At 34.0% G+C, this 19,141-nt stretch overlaps 1 protein-coding gene across 1 annotated transcript in view; it reads right to left on the bottom strand.

Moving 5' to 3' along the window:
• CFAP47 (cilia and flagella associated protein 47) overlaps positions 1-19,141 on the bottom strand; it is a 491,966-nt gene that overhangs the window by 404,536 nt on the left and 68,289 nt on the right. The window contains exons 19-21 of the mRNA XM_055338249.1: positions 16,687-16,764; positions 13,536-13,680; positions 9,120-9,214 (exon numbers count right to left, since the gene is read on the bottom strand). Coding sequence (XP_055194224.1) covers positions 9,120-9,214; positions 13,536-13,680; positions 16,687-16,764 — 318 coding nt within the window. The remainder of the gene's footprint in view (positions 1-9,119; positions 9,215-13,535; positions 13,681-16,686; positions 16,765-19,141) is intronic.

The following is a 19,141-nucleotide window of genomic DNA, read 5'->3' as shown; positions in this document are numbered from 1 at the left end:
CCTAAATAACAAATGGATCAAAGAAAAAACTTATATAAGAAATTGCAAAACTTGGGATGCCTGGGTGGCTCAGTGGTTGAGCATCTGCCTTTGGCCCAGGGCGTGATCCTGGGATCCAGGATCAAGTCCCGTGTTGGGCCCCTTGCAGGGAGCCTGCTTGTCCCTTGGCCTGTGTCTCTGCCTCTCTCTGTGTCTCTCATGAATAAACACATAAAATCTTAAAAAAAAAAAAAAGAAATTGCAAAACTCTTTGCTGAACAGAAATTAAACACAACAGACCAAAACTTTTGAATACAGGTAAAACAATGCTTAAAGGGAAAAGTATAGCTTTAAAACCTATATAAAAAAATAAGATCTCAATTCAATACCCTTACCTTCCACCTTAAAAAAAGACAAGGAAAAAAGCAAAGCAAACTAAACTCAAAGTAAGCAGAAGGAAGTAAACAATAAACAACAAAGGGGAAATATATGAAATAATCAAAAACAGTATAGAAAATCAACTATACCAAAAATTAAATCTTAGAAATATCAATAAAATGGCAAAACCATTAGATAGGCTGACCAAGATGAAAAGAGAGATGACTCAATTTTAAAATAAAATAAAGTCAGAAAGAAAGAACATTATTTCCTATCCTACAGAAATAAAAATAAATTATAAAAGAACACCATGAATAACTGTATGCCAACAAATTAGATAACTTTGATAAAATTTCTAAAGAAGAAACAGAAAATTTGACCACTTTCAACCATTAAATGAGTGAAATTGTTCAAAAAATACAAACTTCCAGTTATAAGTCCTGGGGATACAATGTACAGATGGTGACTATAGTTAATAATACTATATTGTTATCCTTCAAAGTTGCTAAGATAGTAGATCTTTTTTTTTTAAGATAGTAGATCTTATCACAAGAAAAAAACAACTACATGAGGTTACAGATGTTAACTAAACCTATTGTGGTAATCATTTCACAATATACACACATATTAAATCATTATGCTGTACACCTGAAACTAATATAAGTTATATGTCAATTATATCTCAATTTAAAAAACAAACAAACAGGGAAGCTTGCCTGGAAGAAGTATTAGAAACCACTATTAAGATATAGATAAAAGGGAGCAGGGAAAGTAGGAGAGACCCATTGGCCTTAGTTTTCTGAAGGGAAGCCAGAGAACTGATTACAGCAAAACAGAAAGTTCTCAAGAGAAAACATAAATACTAAAGAAACATCATGTCATTTTAGAATGAACAATAGGAAATGAAACATTAAATGGGCTCCATCCAAAGTGGAACATAAGTCAGAGGAAACTCATATGAAATCTGTAAATGAAGTCTAAGAGGTAATACTAATAAAGAATTTAAGAATGAGAAACAAGAGAAACTCTCCTTTTGCTCTGGATGCTATATATTTTTAGGAAGAGGAATATATGCAAAAAACTTTTTAAAGTCTGTCCATGATTTGATCTGACACAGAATTGCTACTCATGCTTAACAACTGGGATGACAGATATTTTGTATCAAATAATGCCACCACCTCTAATGACATGATATTAATTTTTTGAGTTGTCTTGTACACATGTATATTTAAGATAGCATTTCCCAATATTCTACAAATTCCTGACAAACGTCAATTTCTTTTCTTTTTTTTCCATTGCATTATGGGTTCTTACTTTATTTGCTTCTATAGATACCCTTGTAGATATAATGAGTTAAGCATCTAGAAATTATCCCCCAAATAAATTTAATCCCAGAAGGAAGTAATTTCTTCCTATGAATATGGAAAATGGAACAGAAGAGAGACCATGTAAAGTGGTAATTGAAATTCAGATGAGTGTAACTTTATGAAATTGAAGATTTTGAGTGCTTATGACTAGGAAAAAAGTTAATAAACCTAAAGAATAGATAAAAAAGTTTTGTGTCTATTGGCTAAAGGAATATGTACTATTCTTCATCATGTATGGATTCCTAACATGGTATCATTAGGGTCCAGTGGGTCAGGAGGTTGAGGACGTAGCATTGTATTATTCAAGCTGTACAATTCACCAGCAGGTAGCCTTGACAAGTCAGTTAGCTTCATTGTGCATCGGCTTCTATGACTGGAAAAAGGAGGAGGAGGCGCCTGGGTGGCTCAGTGGTTGAGCATCTGCCTCGGCTTAGGGCATGATCCTGGGGTCATGGGATTGAGTCCTGCAGCGGGACTCCCTGTAGGAAGCCTGCTTCTCCCTCTGTCCATGTTTCTGCTTCTCTCTGCTTCTTTGTGTCTCTCATGAATAAATAAATAAAATCTTAAAAAAAAAAACAAAAAGAAAGAAAGAAAAGGGGGGAAAAATCTAAGGTCTTAATGCTGGTCTTATTGGATTCACATGGAACTAAAGTGATATTAGATATATGAGTACTTTATAAAGTCTAAGTACTATATAATTATCAATTAAAGGATTATAATTTTTAAAAGAAAAAAATTTGAATAGATCCATAACAAGCAAATAGATTGACTTAGTAATTTAAAATAAATATGACAAAAGAAAGCCAAAGACCAGATGATTTCAATGGTGAAATATAGCACTAAATTTAAAAAGATTTACAATACAATCCTTCATAAATTCTTTCAAAAATAGAAGAAGAGAGGACACTTCTCACCTCATTCTAAGTCAATATTACCCTGATACCAAAACCAAACAAAGACATTTGAAGGAAGGAAACTACAGATCAATATTCCTTATGAGCATAGATGCAAAACCCCTCAAGAAAATACAAAGGAAATTCGATGCAGTAATATGTAAAAAAGATTATACTCCAAGTATAATGATCAAGTAGGATTTATCCCAGAAATATAAAGTTGGTTTAACACATAGAAATCAATCAAAATAATACATCATATTAATAGAGGACAAATCAAGATCATTAAAATAGATGCCAAAAATGTTTGACAAAATCCAAATTTCTTCCATGATCAAAATAACCAGGAATAGAAGAGAACTTCCTTAACCTGAAGAAAGGAATCTACAAAAAAAATTGTTAACATCATATTTAAAGATGAAAGATTGATGCTTTCCTTCTAATAACAGGAACAAGTTAAGACGTTTGCTCTCACCACTTCTAAACCACATTGTACTGGCGGTTCTGGAAATCCGGGGGAAAAATTTTCCAGATTGGACAAAAAACTTTCCAGATTGAAAACTCAGGGAGTAAAACAATTTTCCAGATTGGAAGTAAAGTTTTCTCTATTTGCAGAAGGCATATTCTTATAGAAAACTCTAAGGAATTTACTAACAAACTACTAGAACTAATGAATAAGTTCAATAAGGTTACAAAATACTAGATCAATGTTTAAAATCAATTGTTTTTCTATACACTTAACATGAATAATTTGCAAATGAAATTAAGAAAACAATCTCATTTACAATAGCATTAAAATGTTATAAATAAAATTAATAAAGAAATAGGAACTTTGTACACTGAAAACTACAAAACATTGTTGAAAGAAATTAAAAACCTAAATCAATGCAAAAACATCACATGTTCATGGCTTAGAAGACTTAATATTAAGATGGTAATGCCCCCTCAAATTGATCTATAGATTCTTCACAATCCTTATCAAAATCCCAGCTCGGGGGGGTGGGGGAACTGGGTGGCTCAGTTGGTTAAGCACCTGACTTCAGCTCAGCTCATGATGCCAGGGTTCTGGGATCACCCTGCATCAGGCTCCCTGCTCAGTTCAGAGTCTGCTTCTCCCACTCCCTCTGCCCCTCCTCTTCATTTATGCTCTCTCTGTCATGCTCTCTCTCTCTCTCTCTCTCTCTCAAATAAATACATAAAATCTTTGTTTAAAAAAATCCCAGCTGGATTTTTTTTTTGCAGTAATTGGCAAGGTAATCCTAAAATTCATATGGAAGTGCCTGGGACACAAATTAGCCAAAAATATTACTGAAGAAGAACAAAATTGGTGTACTCACATTTTCCAATTTCAAAAATTACTACAAAAGTTACTATACTAATCAAGACATTGTGTTATTGGAATGAGTGAAGACATCTAGATCAATGGAACAGAATTGAAACTTCAGAGATAAGCACATATATTTATGTTCAACTGACTATAGACAAGGGTGCCAAGGCAGTTTAATGTGGTAAAATAATATTTTCAATAAATTCTCCTGGAACAAATGGACATTGCATGCAAAAGAATGAAATTAGATTCTTATAGCATACACAAAAATAATTCAAAATGGATCATAGACCTAAACATAAGAGGTAATGCTATAAAACTCTTAAAAGCAAACAGAAATCTTTATGATTTGAGCTAGGAAATAGCTTCTTAGATATGACACCAGAAAGCACAAGTGACAAAAAACAAAACAAAACAGTTACATTGGACTTTTGTCACATGTGTCCTTTACAATGGTAAATGATAATACCCAGTGTAAAGAAGAAGATATGAAGAAAAGACAGTATGGTACCACACTAGGATGTAAGCTTTTACTATAACCCCAAGGTCCAGAAGACTGCAGGGTTGCTAGTAGGTGCTCAATAAATATTTGTTGAATGATAATTATCAATGGAAATATAAATTGATATAAGTTTTATGGTGGCAATGTGGATATATGTGACAATAATTAAAATACACATACCCTTTCCTCATTAATTTCAATTCTAAGTATCCAAAAGAAAAAACAGAACAAGTTCTCAAAAATGAATGTGCAGATTTATGCACTACATTTTAATTTACTTATAGAATACTTAGTGATTATTTGATGGGTACCAAAAAAATATACTAATGCTACAAATATGTAGAACTATATCAAACTGTTTTCCTCCTTGAATAATAATTTGGTTGATGGCATAAAAATATTTAACTAAGTAAAAAAATCTGTATCTATTTTGGATTGAATTTGTATTAAATTAGTACTAGAAAAATATTTTGAACATGAGCTTAAAACATGTTGCTTCACAGAAAAGTAGGAATAAGATAAGCCAAGAAAATAATGTGACTTTGTTCTGGAAGTTCTAAATAACATAATATAAGAAAAACAGGTAAAAATTATAATTATTTAATTGGAAGAGACAACAATATTTGCAGTCTATTACGGTATTCCTGAAAAATCTAAAATAAATTGAAGTATAATTTAAACTAATTGAAGTTGGGACACCTGGGTGGCTCAGCAGTTGAGCATCTGTCTTCAGCTCAGGATGTGATCCCAGAGTCCTGGGATCAAGTCCCACATCAGGCTCCTTGCAAGGAGCCTGCTTCTCCCTCTGCCTATGTCTCTGCCTCTCTCTCTCTCTCTCTATGTCTCTCATGAATAAATAAATAAAATCTTTTTAAAAAATAAATAATAAAATAATTGAAGTTTAAAGTAGGAAGGACAGTTGGAGTTTTTTGTTGTTTTTTTAAGCAGACCCCTTACCTGGTATGGAGCCTGATGTGGGGCTGGAACTCACGATTCCTGAGGTCAAGACCTGAGCTGAGATCAAGAGTTGGACACTTAACTGACTGAACCACCCAAGCACCCCAAGAGAGACAGTACTATATGTACCTCACAAACATTATTTTTGAAATTTAAGAGCATAAAATACATAAAACCCAAACCATTTACACAGCACAAAACAGAAAAAGTACTTCAAAATGTTTCAAAATTTGCTGAGTAGTATAAAACATTTTAATAAAATAAAAGGCTTGGGGTCCCTGGGTGGCTCAGTCCTTTGAGCATCTGACTCTTGGTTTCCTTCAGCTCAGGTCATGATCTCATGGGTCATGAGATTCAGCCCCTCCTCAGCCTCCGTGCTCAGTGGGGAGTCTGCTTGAAGATGCTCTCCCTCTGCTCCTTCCCCAGCTCATGCTCTCTCTTTCTTTCTCTCTCTCAAAAAAAAAAACTTATCTTTAAAAAATAATAAATAAAATAAAAGCCTTATCTTATTTCTGAATAGGAAGCTCAGTTTTATACAGAAATCACTTCCTTGTAACTTTATTAGTTTAATGCAATGTAAATCAAAATCCCCATAGAACTTATAGCTATAAACTTGAGAAAATGTTTCTAAAGTTTATCAGGAAAAATAAAACAGAAAACTGGCCAATAATAGTGTAAAAAGAAAATAATAGAGGTCACTTATCCTACCAGAGAATTCAAAGAATTTTAACAGTACCAACCTGGCCAAATTGTTAGCAAATAAATCACTACTGTTGTAGGGTAGTTTGTTATGCAAGAGGAATTCAAGATATGCAATTTAAAATGATCTTTCACCTATAAGATTGTCAGAATATTATACGTGCATGCATATATAATTGATTCAGCCTAGTTATACAAAGACAATGAGCAACATTTTACACTGTTACTGGCATTTAGTAGAACTGGTTAACTTTTTTGGAGAGCAATTTGGCAAAACATATCAACAGCCTAAAATATGTACATAGAGTTTGACCCAACTATTCTCCTTCTAGAAAGATATAATGAAAATAAATAATACAAAATCAAACATTTATCTACAAGGATGTTTCCCACAGTATCATTTGTAAAGCCCCCCAAATGGAAATATCTTAAGTGTATAGTAAGAAGGATTAGTGAAGGGAGTATAACATGATATAGCCACTAAATAATAGGATAGATCATCCCTAAAAAGTTAGATTGTATTTAGAATACTTAATGACACAAAAAGTTAACCATAACATTTTAATTGATACATTGAGTAATAAAATGCCGGTTAAAGATAATTCATAAAGTATTATCTCATTACAATTATAGAAATATAAGTATGGAGAGAGACAGAAGGAGAGGGAGAAAAACGGAGAGTCCTAAATATAACCAGGGGTCATTGTTAAGTATCGGAATTATTATTGCTTATTTTTTAATTTCTGCTCTTCTAAACTCCCATTTTAAGAAGCAGGAAGAGAGTATCAGTGACATGTTCGATTAAAATATAAGTTGATGCTGACAAAACTTGCAAATGGTCAGGGTATGTGAGAGTTGAGAAGACATTAGAATATTGTAAAAATTAGGAGCATCTGGGTGGCTCAGTCAGTTGAGTGTCTTCTTCTGGCTTGGGTCATGATCCCAGAGTCCTGGGATCCAGCCCCACATTGGACTCCCTGCTTGTTGGGGAGCCTGCTTCTCCCTTTCCCTCTGCCTGCCAGTCCCCCTGCTTATGCTTGCTCTCTCTCTCTCTGTCAAATAAATAAATAAAAATTGGAAAAAACTACTGTAAAAAGTAAAAAGAAAAACATCTCCTGAATCTCAAGTAACTTGTTGATTATGCTTTTTGTCTGAATTAGAAAGACAAATTAAAAATATTCTGACAATATTTCATGCACTTCAAAGTCCTTTGCTGAAAAGATAAAAGGAAGACCTAAATAATATTTGTACTCTGATATTATCTGATAGCCTAAATTAGGCCAAAGTAAAATATTTGCAAGATAATTTTCAAAAAAAAAAAAAAGAAATAATGTTCTCTCTCTTCTTGATAACCTTGGTAAAAAGTATTATCTAGAGAAGAGATGGTTACTAGAGGGGAAGTGAGTGGGCGGATGAATGAAACAGGTGATGAGGATTAAGAGTACACTTACAGTGATGAACACTGAGTAATGTAAAGAAATACTGAATCATTATATTGTACACCTGAAACTAAAATAACACTGTATGCTAATTGTACTTCAATTAAAAACATAGAGATTTTTTCCAAAATAAATAAAATTAAAAGTATCTAAATATGATTGTTCATTAATGTAGATGAAACCTATGGAAATCGAATATAATATAGTATACAACTGTGTATACTTAATATCGTGTATAAGATGAGAATTTTCATGTTCTCTAATGTCAGAAAAGTAGCTTTTGCTACCTCATGCACTACATTTGCCTACAGCTAGAAGAGACACCAGTGAACTCTGTAGACGATATCGTTCCATGTGAATCACATGTGTACACTATCCATAAAACATACCCCAACCAGTGTACTTAAAAAAGCAAAATGCTCTTCAGCATTTTCTTAAATCTAAAGATGTCCTCACATTTCTTTTATCTTTTCCTCCTGAAAGGTAAGTAACAGCTATCGTTATTCCTAAAATAAGATTTAAATCTCAGAAAACTGTATTTTAGTGACATGACTAAGAATGGATAGACAGTACCTTGCATTCAATACACTCTCTTACTGTGTTATTATTTTCACTTAGTTCTTTCTATTCTACCTATTGGGTACAAGGCTTCATGCTAGTTATGCTGGAATATATAAAGTGTTTTGGTGTAAGAATATTATACTCTAGGGATGCCTGGGTGGCTCAGTGGTTGAGCATCTACCTTTGGCTCAGGTCATGATCCTGGGGTCCTGGGATCAAGTCCCACATTGGACTCCCTGTATGGAGCCTGCTCCTCCCTCTGCCTGTGTCTCTGCTCTTCTCTCTCCCTCTCTCTCTCTCTCTGTGTCTCTCATGAATAAATAAATAAAATCTTTAAAAAAATTTTTAAAAAGAATGTTATACTCTAATTGTCACAGAGAAATTTGATTCCTATTTAGGCGGATGCAGCAACATGACTTTCCACATCATGGGTAGCAAGAAGCTTTCTACTTGGCACTTTTGTAGCAAAATCTCTGAAGGAAAAACATATGAGAAATGGCCCCTGAAACTTTGCCAATGGTACGTCTCACTCTTGGGCATATTCCAGGAAAGGTGTTTTCTTTTCTTTTGTTTGTTGTTTTTAAATTATTAAACATCGAGGGACACTATTAAAAAAAAACAGTATCACAGCAACCCCTCTTAAATCCTCTGGTAATTTCAGGTCGTGATTCCAAGAGCATTAAATATAAGTACAAAGTACATGCTGGCTCAAATATAAGTGATTTTGAGTTAGCCTTGAGTGTCCTTCATAACGTGTCATATCTTGAGTTCTCTAGAGAGCAGAACTGAGACCATAGTTTCCTTGTTTATGCTCTACCTCCTGAAATACTCTGGAAGCATGAGCCAGGCACTTCTAGCAACCATCTTACTGAATTAAAAGATATACTCAGCCATGCGTACAAGTTAGAAAAAGACCCAGAGCAAAAGGAGCTTAGGTGATCTTTGATAGCTTCTGAGTTAGGATTATCTTAACTCCTCTACTCTCCAGTCATATGAGTAATAGAAAGCTGAACATACCTCTTTGGGAGAAAATGCTATGCCACATTCCAGGGATGTGCCTTCCTCTAACTCCAAAGAATATATGTCAGGAAATGCACGGTCTGTGAATTCCTCTATAAGACATAAAAAAGAACATATATTTTTAAAAAGCCAGATACATATCTATAATACCACTATTAAATGTAGAAATGAAATTTTGAGAAACCTCATAAACATGTTTATAATAGTAAAAAACCAGTTACTGTGCAGGACTGCATATGGTTGCTGTTGGTTAAAGAATGACTCTTAATACCAAGGTTCCAACTGGCAAAACTGATATTCAAACATGCATCAAACATAGATTCAATTAGCAAAGCAAACAGTAAACCCATCTTTTAAAATCTCCAAAGGGGATCCTTGGGTGGCGCAGCGGTTTAGCGCCTGCCTTTGGCCCGGGGCGTGATCCTGGAGACCCGGGATCGAATCCCACGTCGGGCTCCCAGTGCATGGAGCCTGCTTCTCCCTCTGCCTGTGTCTCTGCCTCTCTCTCTCTCTGTGACTATCATAAATAAATAAAAAAAATTTTAAAAAAATAAAATCTCCAAAGGAAAAAAAAATAAAATCTCCAAAGGTCAAGGAGCATATCACAGCCATATTCACAAGGATATAGAAAGGAATGAAGGTCAAAGTCAAGTAAGGGACTGAATCTTAGGCCCAAGAAACTGAGAGACTCCCTCTCCAGCAAAGACAGCAGGGAAGACCCAGATCTTCTCTGATGCCTCCAAGAGGCCACAGTGAAGATAAAGACAATTTTATCCAAGGTCACTTTTTGACAAAATAGAATTAGTCCAGACATAAAAGCATTAGATGGAGATACAGAAACAATTGTCAAAAAATAATGCAAACTTCAGGGTAAAAAATTATAACCACTTACAGAAACTTCTACAAGTTCCTGAAAGATCAAATGTTTGTTATAGTAGAACCTCTGTCCTCATCTAAACAATTCTGAAAACTCTTATTTTCTCCCTCAAGTTTTCTGATTAATCCAAGGAATGATGATCATTTCAATCATCCCTAGGTGGAAATGAACTTCAATAACTCATTGCACCCTCCTTTAAATTACTCAATTTCACTCACTATGATGAAAAAAATATTACATGACCAAAAAAATCATAAAGTGTATATTAACACCAGCACAGTTTGTAGTGTGGGAAAAGATACACATATTATACAGCAAAGAATGCCCACCTAGAATGGGTATGTATCTGGAACATAGAAAATATAATAAAAACAGATGGATAAATACTCATAAATATATTTGGAATATATATAAACATATAGTTTGTGACATGCAATAATCCAAGACAGCTTCAATAAATATTTCTTGAGTGCCTATAATGCACACAGCACTATATTGGACAAGTCTAGCAGAAAACAACAATTATAAACATAGTCCTTGACCTCGTGGATATCATAGTGTAGTTGGGCAAACAGGTACACAACTCTCTTTGCTATAAGGCAGACATTGTTAGTGCTAAAATGAGACTTACACAATGTCCTAGGGGAGTAAAGATTAAAAAAATAATTTCAACCAACTGGACAGGCATGGGTATGGAGCTAAATACTCATAGGAACTCATGAGTTTTAAGCTATTTTATAAAAGAGGGTGGGATCGCAGACATCAGGAACAAAAGAGGAAGAATCATGCTAGGAGAAGGGAAGCCCAGTGCCACTGGAAGGAAACATGGAACACAATCTGGCTGCAGCAGAGACAGACAGAAGAGCCTGCAATGGGAAAGGTGACAGGAAAGACAAGGTGGAGTCATACCAAATGGCCCTCAACATTTCCTCTCCCATAACTCCTCTATCCGATAATCTTGAAATGATCACGAGGAAAACCAAGTCTAATTTGTCACAGGAGGGTATTTATGTGTTAAAATACTTGTAATAATGAAACACATTTTCAGAACATTTTAAGTATAAACTTTACTGCAAATTGTTAATAATTATTAAGATCAAGGGAAGTATCTCCTAGACTGTGTGAGTAGCCTGCTGCTAAGAACCACTGCTATTGGTAATAAGAAACCAGCAAAAGTTTTTGAGTAGAGGATGGATGTGATAAGATTCTTGCTTTAGGGAGCTCACTCCCAGAAGAGGTCTAAGGAGAAAAGCTTAGAGGCAGGGGAAGCATTTGAAAAGATGATGCAGTGGCCCCAAAGGGAGGCTTAAGCGAGGGATAAGGCAAAATTGTGGAAACAAGTGTACTTTGCAGACTAGCTTTGCAGATTAACAAGAGTCTGTGATCCAATGAACAAGGTGCATGACTGTATATGAGGCAGTCAGTGAGAGTAAAGTATTAAGCAACTAAAGTTTCGGCATCCAGAATAAAAAAAAGAAGAAGAAGAAGAATATGGACTTCATATGTATTTCCAGTTGCCTGCTGCTATCATTCCTGGGCTAGCGCACAGTCTTATTACATACCACGCTCACCTAAACCTGATCCTCCTCCTGTATTACATCAACCATGAATTTTACCTCCAGTCATTTACCTCTTATAATCAAAACCTGAGAGAGATTTGAGCCTGGCTCCTCCTCCCTAATACCCATGTCCCCTTGGTAACCAAGTCAGAGCACTTCTGTCTCGACACCTTCATACTCCCTTGCTTCCCATCTCTAGCACCACTCCCTGTGTTCGGGCTTTCATCACTTCTCACCCAGATGGCCACAACCCCTAGCTGACCTCCTTCTCTCTGGTCTTACCTTTTCCCATTTCCACATGTTCCTCCAGCCCATTTTCAACTTTGCTCCAAAAGAAAAATTAGCAAAATGTGAGTTCTGATCATATCACTGCCTAGATATATGTCCTCTGATGGTGCTGCCTATTCACCAGGAGAAAAGTCCAGAAAAGATCCTTCATGACCTGGATCTCACTTGCCCTTCCAGTCCTGTTCTTCCACACTCTGGACATCTTGAACTACTTACCATATTGACTCATTTCTAGACCCTTGCTTGCATTCTTTTACATATTCCCCCTTTTCTTGTGTATCTGCAAGACTAGGATTAGGCATGAACTTCTCCAAGAAATCTTTCCTTAGGCTGATTGCTGGTCTTCCCTAACATATGCTCCCTTAGTACCATGAACCCACTTGTCTCACAGAACCTGCCATGCTCGATGCTAATAAGCTGATCCTTTGACCACTTCACCTACTGTTACAGATGTTCTTCATTTGTCACTTAGATTCAATAGCCACCTTTCTCTGTTCTGCTCTGTCCTGACTTCTATAGGTCGACTCATCTAGGCCCTCTTGCTCTTCTGCCTCTGACTTGGTTCAACCTCACAGAGACACCAGTAGGCTATCAGAAGGTAGGAGGTATTTATGCCTTCATGTCTTCACTGCCTTGTCTACGGTTCTGGCAATGGCTGCAATTCCCTTACAGCTAAAGCTCTTATCAATTGGCTCCTCTTTCGTAGTTTCACCGGTCATGGGGTTGCAGTAATACCTTGCTTCCTGTTAGTCCTTCAGGTGCAGAGGTAGTAGCAGCATCCATTCCTGGTTGATTTCTTTTAATCCAGCTCCCACCTCCATAGATAATTCCTTCATTAAACTCTCTTCAGTTAAACCCTTTGAGTGAGTCATCTGTTAACTACTGAAATCCTGACTGATACACTTGCTGTTTACTTCTTGAGAACATGTAAAATATCTTATCTTTACACACTCAAAGTCTAGTATCTAGCATATGATTGGTATTCAACAAACATTTATTGAAGAAGAAATGACCAAACTAATGGTTGGCAAACTCTATAAGGGTCCAGATATGAAGTACTGTAGGCTCTGCAAGCCATATGGTTTCTTTCTCAACTATTAAACTCTGCCATTATAGTATGCAAGCAGCCATAAACAGTACACAAACAAATGTGTCTGTACTCTAATAAAATTTTATTTATAAAAACATGTATCAGGCCAGATTAGCCCACAAGCCTTACTGTGCCAACCCCTGGAGCAAACAAATGAAATGTCTTTGTAGAAGTGCCTATCTTTTAAACTTAATGTGATATAAAGTTACTTAATACATGAGTAAACATATACAAAGTACTCTCTAAAGACATTTACCTGAAATTCTTGGGCAATTAAAATTAGCAATTAATTATTTCATTTTCATTTATAGTATATGCTTAACTTTATTTTCTTTTACTTATATGTAACATTCTTAACTAACTATATTAAATCAACTAAGCATGGTTATATGTTATAAATCACCAAAGCATTCTGATATTAACATTGATATATTTCTAGAAATAAAACCATGGTGGGTTACAGAAATAAGAAAAGCATGCATTAAGTAATTAAAAATATTTAAGAACAATTGCCCTTGACTTACAGTATTTTTAGCATTATACCGTAAAGCAACTTAAAACTATCTTATAAGAGTATCATTATAGTATAGAAGCCATACTTGATTTATCTTTAAAATCCAAAGAAAAATATTCAAAGTGTGGTAGATTAAACTCCACTCTGGCACGTGTTATACCTTTGTTTTTTATTATAAATGGGATAATCTGAGTAGCACCAACATAGGTACCACTGAAGTTGAATACATCCTAAAATTAAAGACAGAGAAAGAATTAGAAAGCAGAATAATATTTTATGAAAATAATGTAAATCAAAAATTACACTTTAAGAGAGTAGACCTTAAAGTTCTTATCACAAGAGAAAGAATGTAACTATATTTGGTGATAGATGTTAAATAGACTCATTATGGTGATCATTTTGCAATACATACAAATATTGAATCACTATGTGGTACACATAAAACTAACATAATGTTATAGGTCAATTATACCTCGATGAAAAATGTATACTGTTATTTTTCATCAAGGATATTAAAACTCCTGTTCTCTAGCATAACTGGTCACATTTTCCTTCCTCTCCCCTACCTCCTCTATGTAATCAGCTACCAAATCCCATTTATCCTACCTCCTTCACCTCTTATCCTTAAAGTAATTGTATGAAATTAATAATTCATCACTTACCATTTCATTTCTAGATTTGTACTTTCTCCAATTCTCCTCTCCACAGATAAGTCACAATTAAATTAATCAAAAATGTGTACTTCCTATCTTAAAATGTGATGATTCTCCTCCAACTACCAGACAACGTCCAAGTGCCTCATCAGGCTCATAAAGTTCACCTTGACCTTCCTGTGCCTCACCTTTCTCCACTCCTATCCTGTCATTCATACTTCAGCAAGCTATATGCACTGCCATTTCCAACCAATACCTGATGTTTCACCGTTCTGTGTCTTTATCAGTGTGTCCCTTCTGTTAGGAAGGCTTTTCTCTAACTCAGAATTGCCTGATAAAATATTATCTATCCTTCAAATCCCAGTTAGATAAATTATATTTTATTATACTGTGCTTGGAACTACTTCTGTTCCTTCTTTTCCCTCACCATTACAACATCAGAAAGTGTGTTTATTTGTTTACCAATCTGTCTCTCCTAGTGGACCATAGGCCTGATTCATTTTTGTATTCCTAGCACCTAATGCCTAGCTTTAATATAGGTAAGGAATGCTTATTGAATGTATCTTAACTTTAGCTTACGTGCCAGGTATGTGCCTACATCACAAAGCTCTGTAGAACTCTTCTTATGGCAGAAATATATATATATAGCCTTACAGTTACTTAGTAAAAGAATTACATACAACATTAAAGAGAAAGTGGCAACACTATCCTGTTGTTAAGGAAATTATTGCATTAAGGTCAACCGGCCACTATTTTTCACCTAAAATATCAACCCGGTTCTAGAGGTAAAATCTGTAAAATCCAATACAGGTAATAAAAGCTTGATGCTTTGTATATGCAAAAAAAAAATACTTCTCTTACACTATTCTGGCCTTGTACATATGCTCATTTGGATAAAATGTCCTAATTGTTATTAAGATACATATTCAATGCCATACAATTATTAAATGTCTTACTGATGATGACAGAATATTATTTTTTAAAAGGCAGCTAGGCAGCCATGTTTAAAACTTAACATAATCAGAGAATATTGATATATCTTAATATAAAGTCTCAAAAATTACTCACTTGAACCATAACATGCAAAGCATGCCATGAATGCCTTCAGAATATGGAAATAAAGTAGTCAAAGTCTCAATACACTTCTAATAATGTTCAAGGAGAAACACCATGGCAATGGAGAAAGCACTCTGGATACCACAGGGTTTAGCCTCCAAGAATCACCATAGTCTTGGACAAGCTAGCCTAGTGTCTCTCAATCTATCTATACTTATCACGCCTTCAGTATCAAATAAAATATAGGTTAGAAAATTATAACTCAAAGTCAGACACTAGAATTGTAGTGATGCCATTAAAGTACAGACTAGTAACGAGGCCCTACCTGAGGCACTGTCAGCCTCATCCATTTTTGCTCAATTTAATTCAGTACCAGAATGGTGCAAGGTGCTATAGTACTAGTAGGAAAGAAGGACAAAAGTGCAGATAACCTGAAAATAATATGGCAATTGCCATGATGAAGATGTTTCCAGAGTTTAAGATGTTTGTAACACCTTAAGAATGTCACAGTGGAGGGGCATATGGGCCTGCTTTGAAGGACCAGGGTAAAGTTTTTAGATAGACAAGACCAGATTTAATTCCTGAAAGACTTGCCAGAAAAAAAAAAAAGTATACGTGTATACTCTAACAATTGTAGAACAAAATTTTATCAGGGTACACAACAATAATTAAAAAAATAAATATAACTATAGTTCAGAAAATACAAATCAAGACCACAGTGAGATATCATTTTATACCTAGTAGACTGGCAAACATTAAGTCTTAAAATACAACTTATGGAGCAATGGCATGTGGAGCAATGTAAACTTGAGAAGAAAATATGGAAACTATCTTGTGAAGCCAAAAATGCACACATTCTATGACTTAGCAACTCCACTCCTAGGGAAACTCTGGCATCTGTCCCTCACAAGATATATACATGAATATTTCCAGCTGTAGTGTTTGCAATAACAAAAAATGAAACATCTAATTGAATGGACAACAGAATGAGTCTACAAATTAAAACAGGCCTATATAATGGACTATTAAGCAGTAGTGAGAAAATACAGCTACACGCAACTTAGATGCATTTTGGAAATGCAATATACAGTTAAAAGTAACTCACCAAAGACTACACACAGCACATCTTTATCATAAAGCTAAAAAGTGAACAAACTAAACTAAATAATGAATTGTTAAGGAATTCATAGATATGTGGTGAGTCAATTAGAAAAAGTAAAGGGAGAATAATCAGAAAATTCAGTAAAGCGGTTATCTCTTAAAGAGGGGTAGAATCATGATGAAGCCTACAGATGACTTTAATGGTGTTAGTAGTATTCTGAAAGTTAAGTTCAGTGATGAATTCTGAAACCCCCATTTAATATTCTGCTTCATCACATATTTATATTACATATATTAATTTCTACATGTCAAAGTACTATATAATGAGATATTTTTAAACATAAATAGGCTGACTAGGGATACATAATAAGAGTCACCACACTCAGAAAATGATTACACAAATGGTTAACATACTAACATACTCACCGGATTAATTTCCACATCAGCAATCTCAACAGATCCACCAATCCTAAGGTCTATGACATTTGCATGGTGAATAGCAACCTTATTTGAGAGAAATATAAAGCCTTGTAGAAACCACATTAAAATCTACTCATATACTACTATAGTATTACCTGGCATCTGGCAATTTTTAAAAATTTAAATAACCATAACATATTATAAATATTACAAGATTTCTGGTGGTTGTCATCACATTTCTTGTTATGCAGAATTGATATTCCTAAGAGGAATGAGTGTTCAGCTCTTAAAAACCTCCACCACAAATGGGACCAGTTCATAGCTTATGAATTTAACTGCAGAGTTCTACCCATTTAACTATACATTATTGCCACTCTCTGTATGCCTTTTGTACTTACCTAATTTCAATGGATTATTCAAAATTAAAACTGATAGGGAACTGAGTACAAACATACTTCTTCGTATAGAGAGATACTAATATCCACAATGACCATAATAATAATAATGAAAGTAGCTAAAATATTGCTAAGTAAATGAGCCAAGTATAGTGCTAAATACATTGTCTCCTTTTTAATTCTCAGTATCCTGTGAGGTCACTAATATTAATATCCTAATTTCTGAGTGAGGAAAACTGAGGGTCAGAGAGGCAGAGTATTTTGTCTTTTTCTTGATGTTTCAAAACAGCAGTGGCTAAATTTCAACCAACGACTGCCTAAACACTCCATTGCCTCTGAGAAAATTAACATAGTGAACTAAGAATCTAGTTGTATAATTCCTATAAAATTAGAACTGTAGATTATCTGAACATGTAAATGTCTAAGCAAAATCTCCAAAGCACAAAAACAGCATTCACTGAAAGCCCTACCTGTATAAGAACAGGGAGCATCAATTCTGGATTTAAATCTAAATATATATCTAAGAAAGAGAGATAGGACTATATCTTACTCTTTCCATAGAAAGACACTGACACCATTCATAGGCAAAAAAACCTCCAAACTGTCATATTTTCTAAATTATTGGGGAGAGTGACATGTCATTTAATTTTATTAACTAAATCACTGTATTCATAATATTATATGATTTCCACATCTTATTTAAAAAACATATAGTATATGTTGGCTAATTGAATTTAAATTAATTTTTTTAATTTAAAAAAGATAAAGAATATATAGTACAAAAACAAAATACTTGACTAAAATCATAAAAAAGATAATTTGATGATTCAGAGGAAATTACAAATCGACATGCTCTTCATTGATGAACCCCATAATTAAGTCTCAACACCTCATAGCTGGCTTTACCCACCTCTCCATTATTCATTATACTGACTCTACAACAGAAACTAACATAAAATGTGTGCTCAGTAAATATGTGTTGAATGGAAGAATAAACTAATCTTATTATATAATGTTAAAAAGGTAAGCTTTGTAAAAACAGCATACTCATCTAAAATATAGTAGAAATTAATCTTCTAGTGAAATCTATTTTTAGTGGCCATATTTTTATTTTTTCCAGAATATCAGATAAAAAAATACTGCCCAAATCTCAGACCATGTACCATAATATATAATTTATAATTATCTTTCAATACATATTTCTTCATAAAAGATATAATCAGTAGGTTGCTTATTTGGGGCAAATTGGTATTTATCAAGTTAAACTACATATTATTTAAGGATTGTTATGAAAAAAAAAGTGTTGTTATGGGAAATTAAGGATAAAATGGGGATATATCTGAAACTATTCATTTTGATTTGATAACAGTATACATATTATTTTTAATATGAGTAAATGTACATAGTTGATCATCAGATTAAAAAATCAAGAGTATTTAATTCCTCGTGTTTATAATAAATTTTATCAGAGACTAGTCTTCTATGTTTTATTTACTCTATTTAATAAACAATTAGAGAAGCCCCTAAAATCAAAGTAATATCTTTTCAATTACATAATTCCCAGAATATAAATTAGTAAAATATTTTATGTATGCTATAAAATATAGATGTTAACACCATATATAATTTGCACATAATTCATATAGTCTTTGAAGCTATTTATAATTAACATCCCAAAATTGATTAATTTTTCCTAAGGTATCTAATTAAATCAAATATCTAACTAAGACCATGAAAAAAGTTATCCTTCCCTCTGTGACTAGTGAGGACTTATCACAACTCAGAGATGCCAAATATCATTCTAATTTCATGTGAAAAATGCCTCATGTTAATGAAAAGTATCCATTTCAACTTAGCAGAAATTTCCATTACTAATTTTTACCAAAAATTTTCTACAAAACCTCTTGCCAGGTTCTGCTATTTCTACAAGATTGTATAGGTAAGGTTGCTTATCCTATAGATCTCTAAAAACTGCATTTCTTTAGAAATAACTAAATTGCTAACAAAGTAACCAAAATTTTAAAAATTACTCATTAGTATCATAACATTCAAACCTATTCCCATTA

The sequence above is a fragment of the Nyctereutes procyonoides genome, unplaced genomic scaffold, assembly GCF_905146905.1.
Source record: "Nyctereutes procyonoides isolate TBG_1078 unplaced genomic scaffold, NYPRO_anot_genome, whole genome shotgun sequence".
NCBI classification, from domain to species: Eukaryota; Metazoa; Chordata; class Mammalia; order Carnivora; family Canidae; genus Nyctereutes; species Nyctereutes procyonoides.
This window is presented reverse-complemented; position numbering and strand designations above follow the sequence as displayed.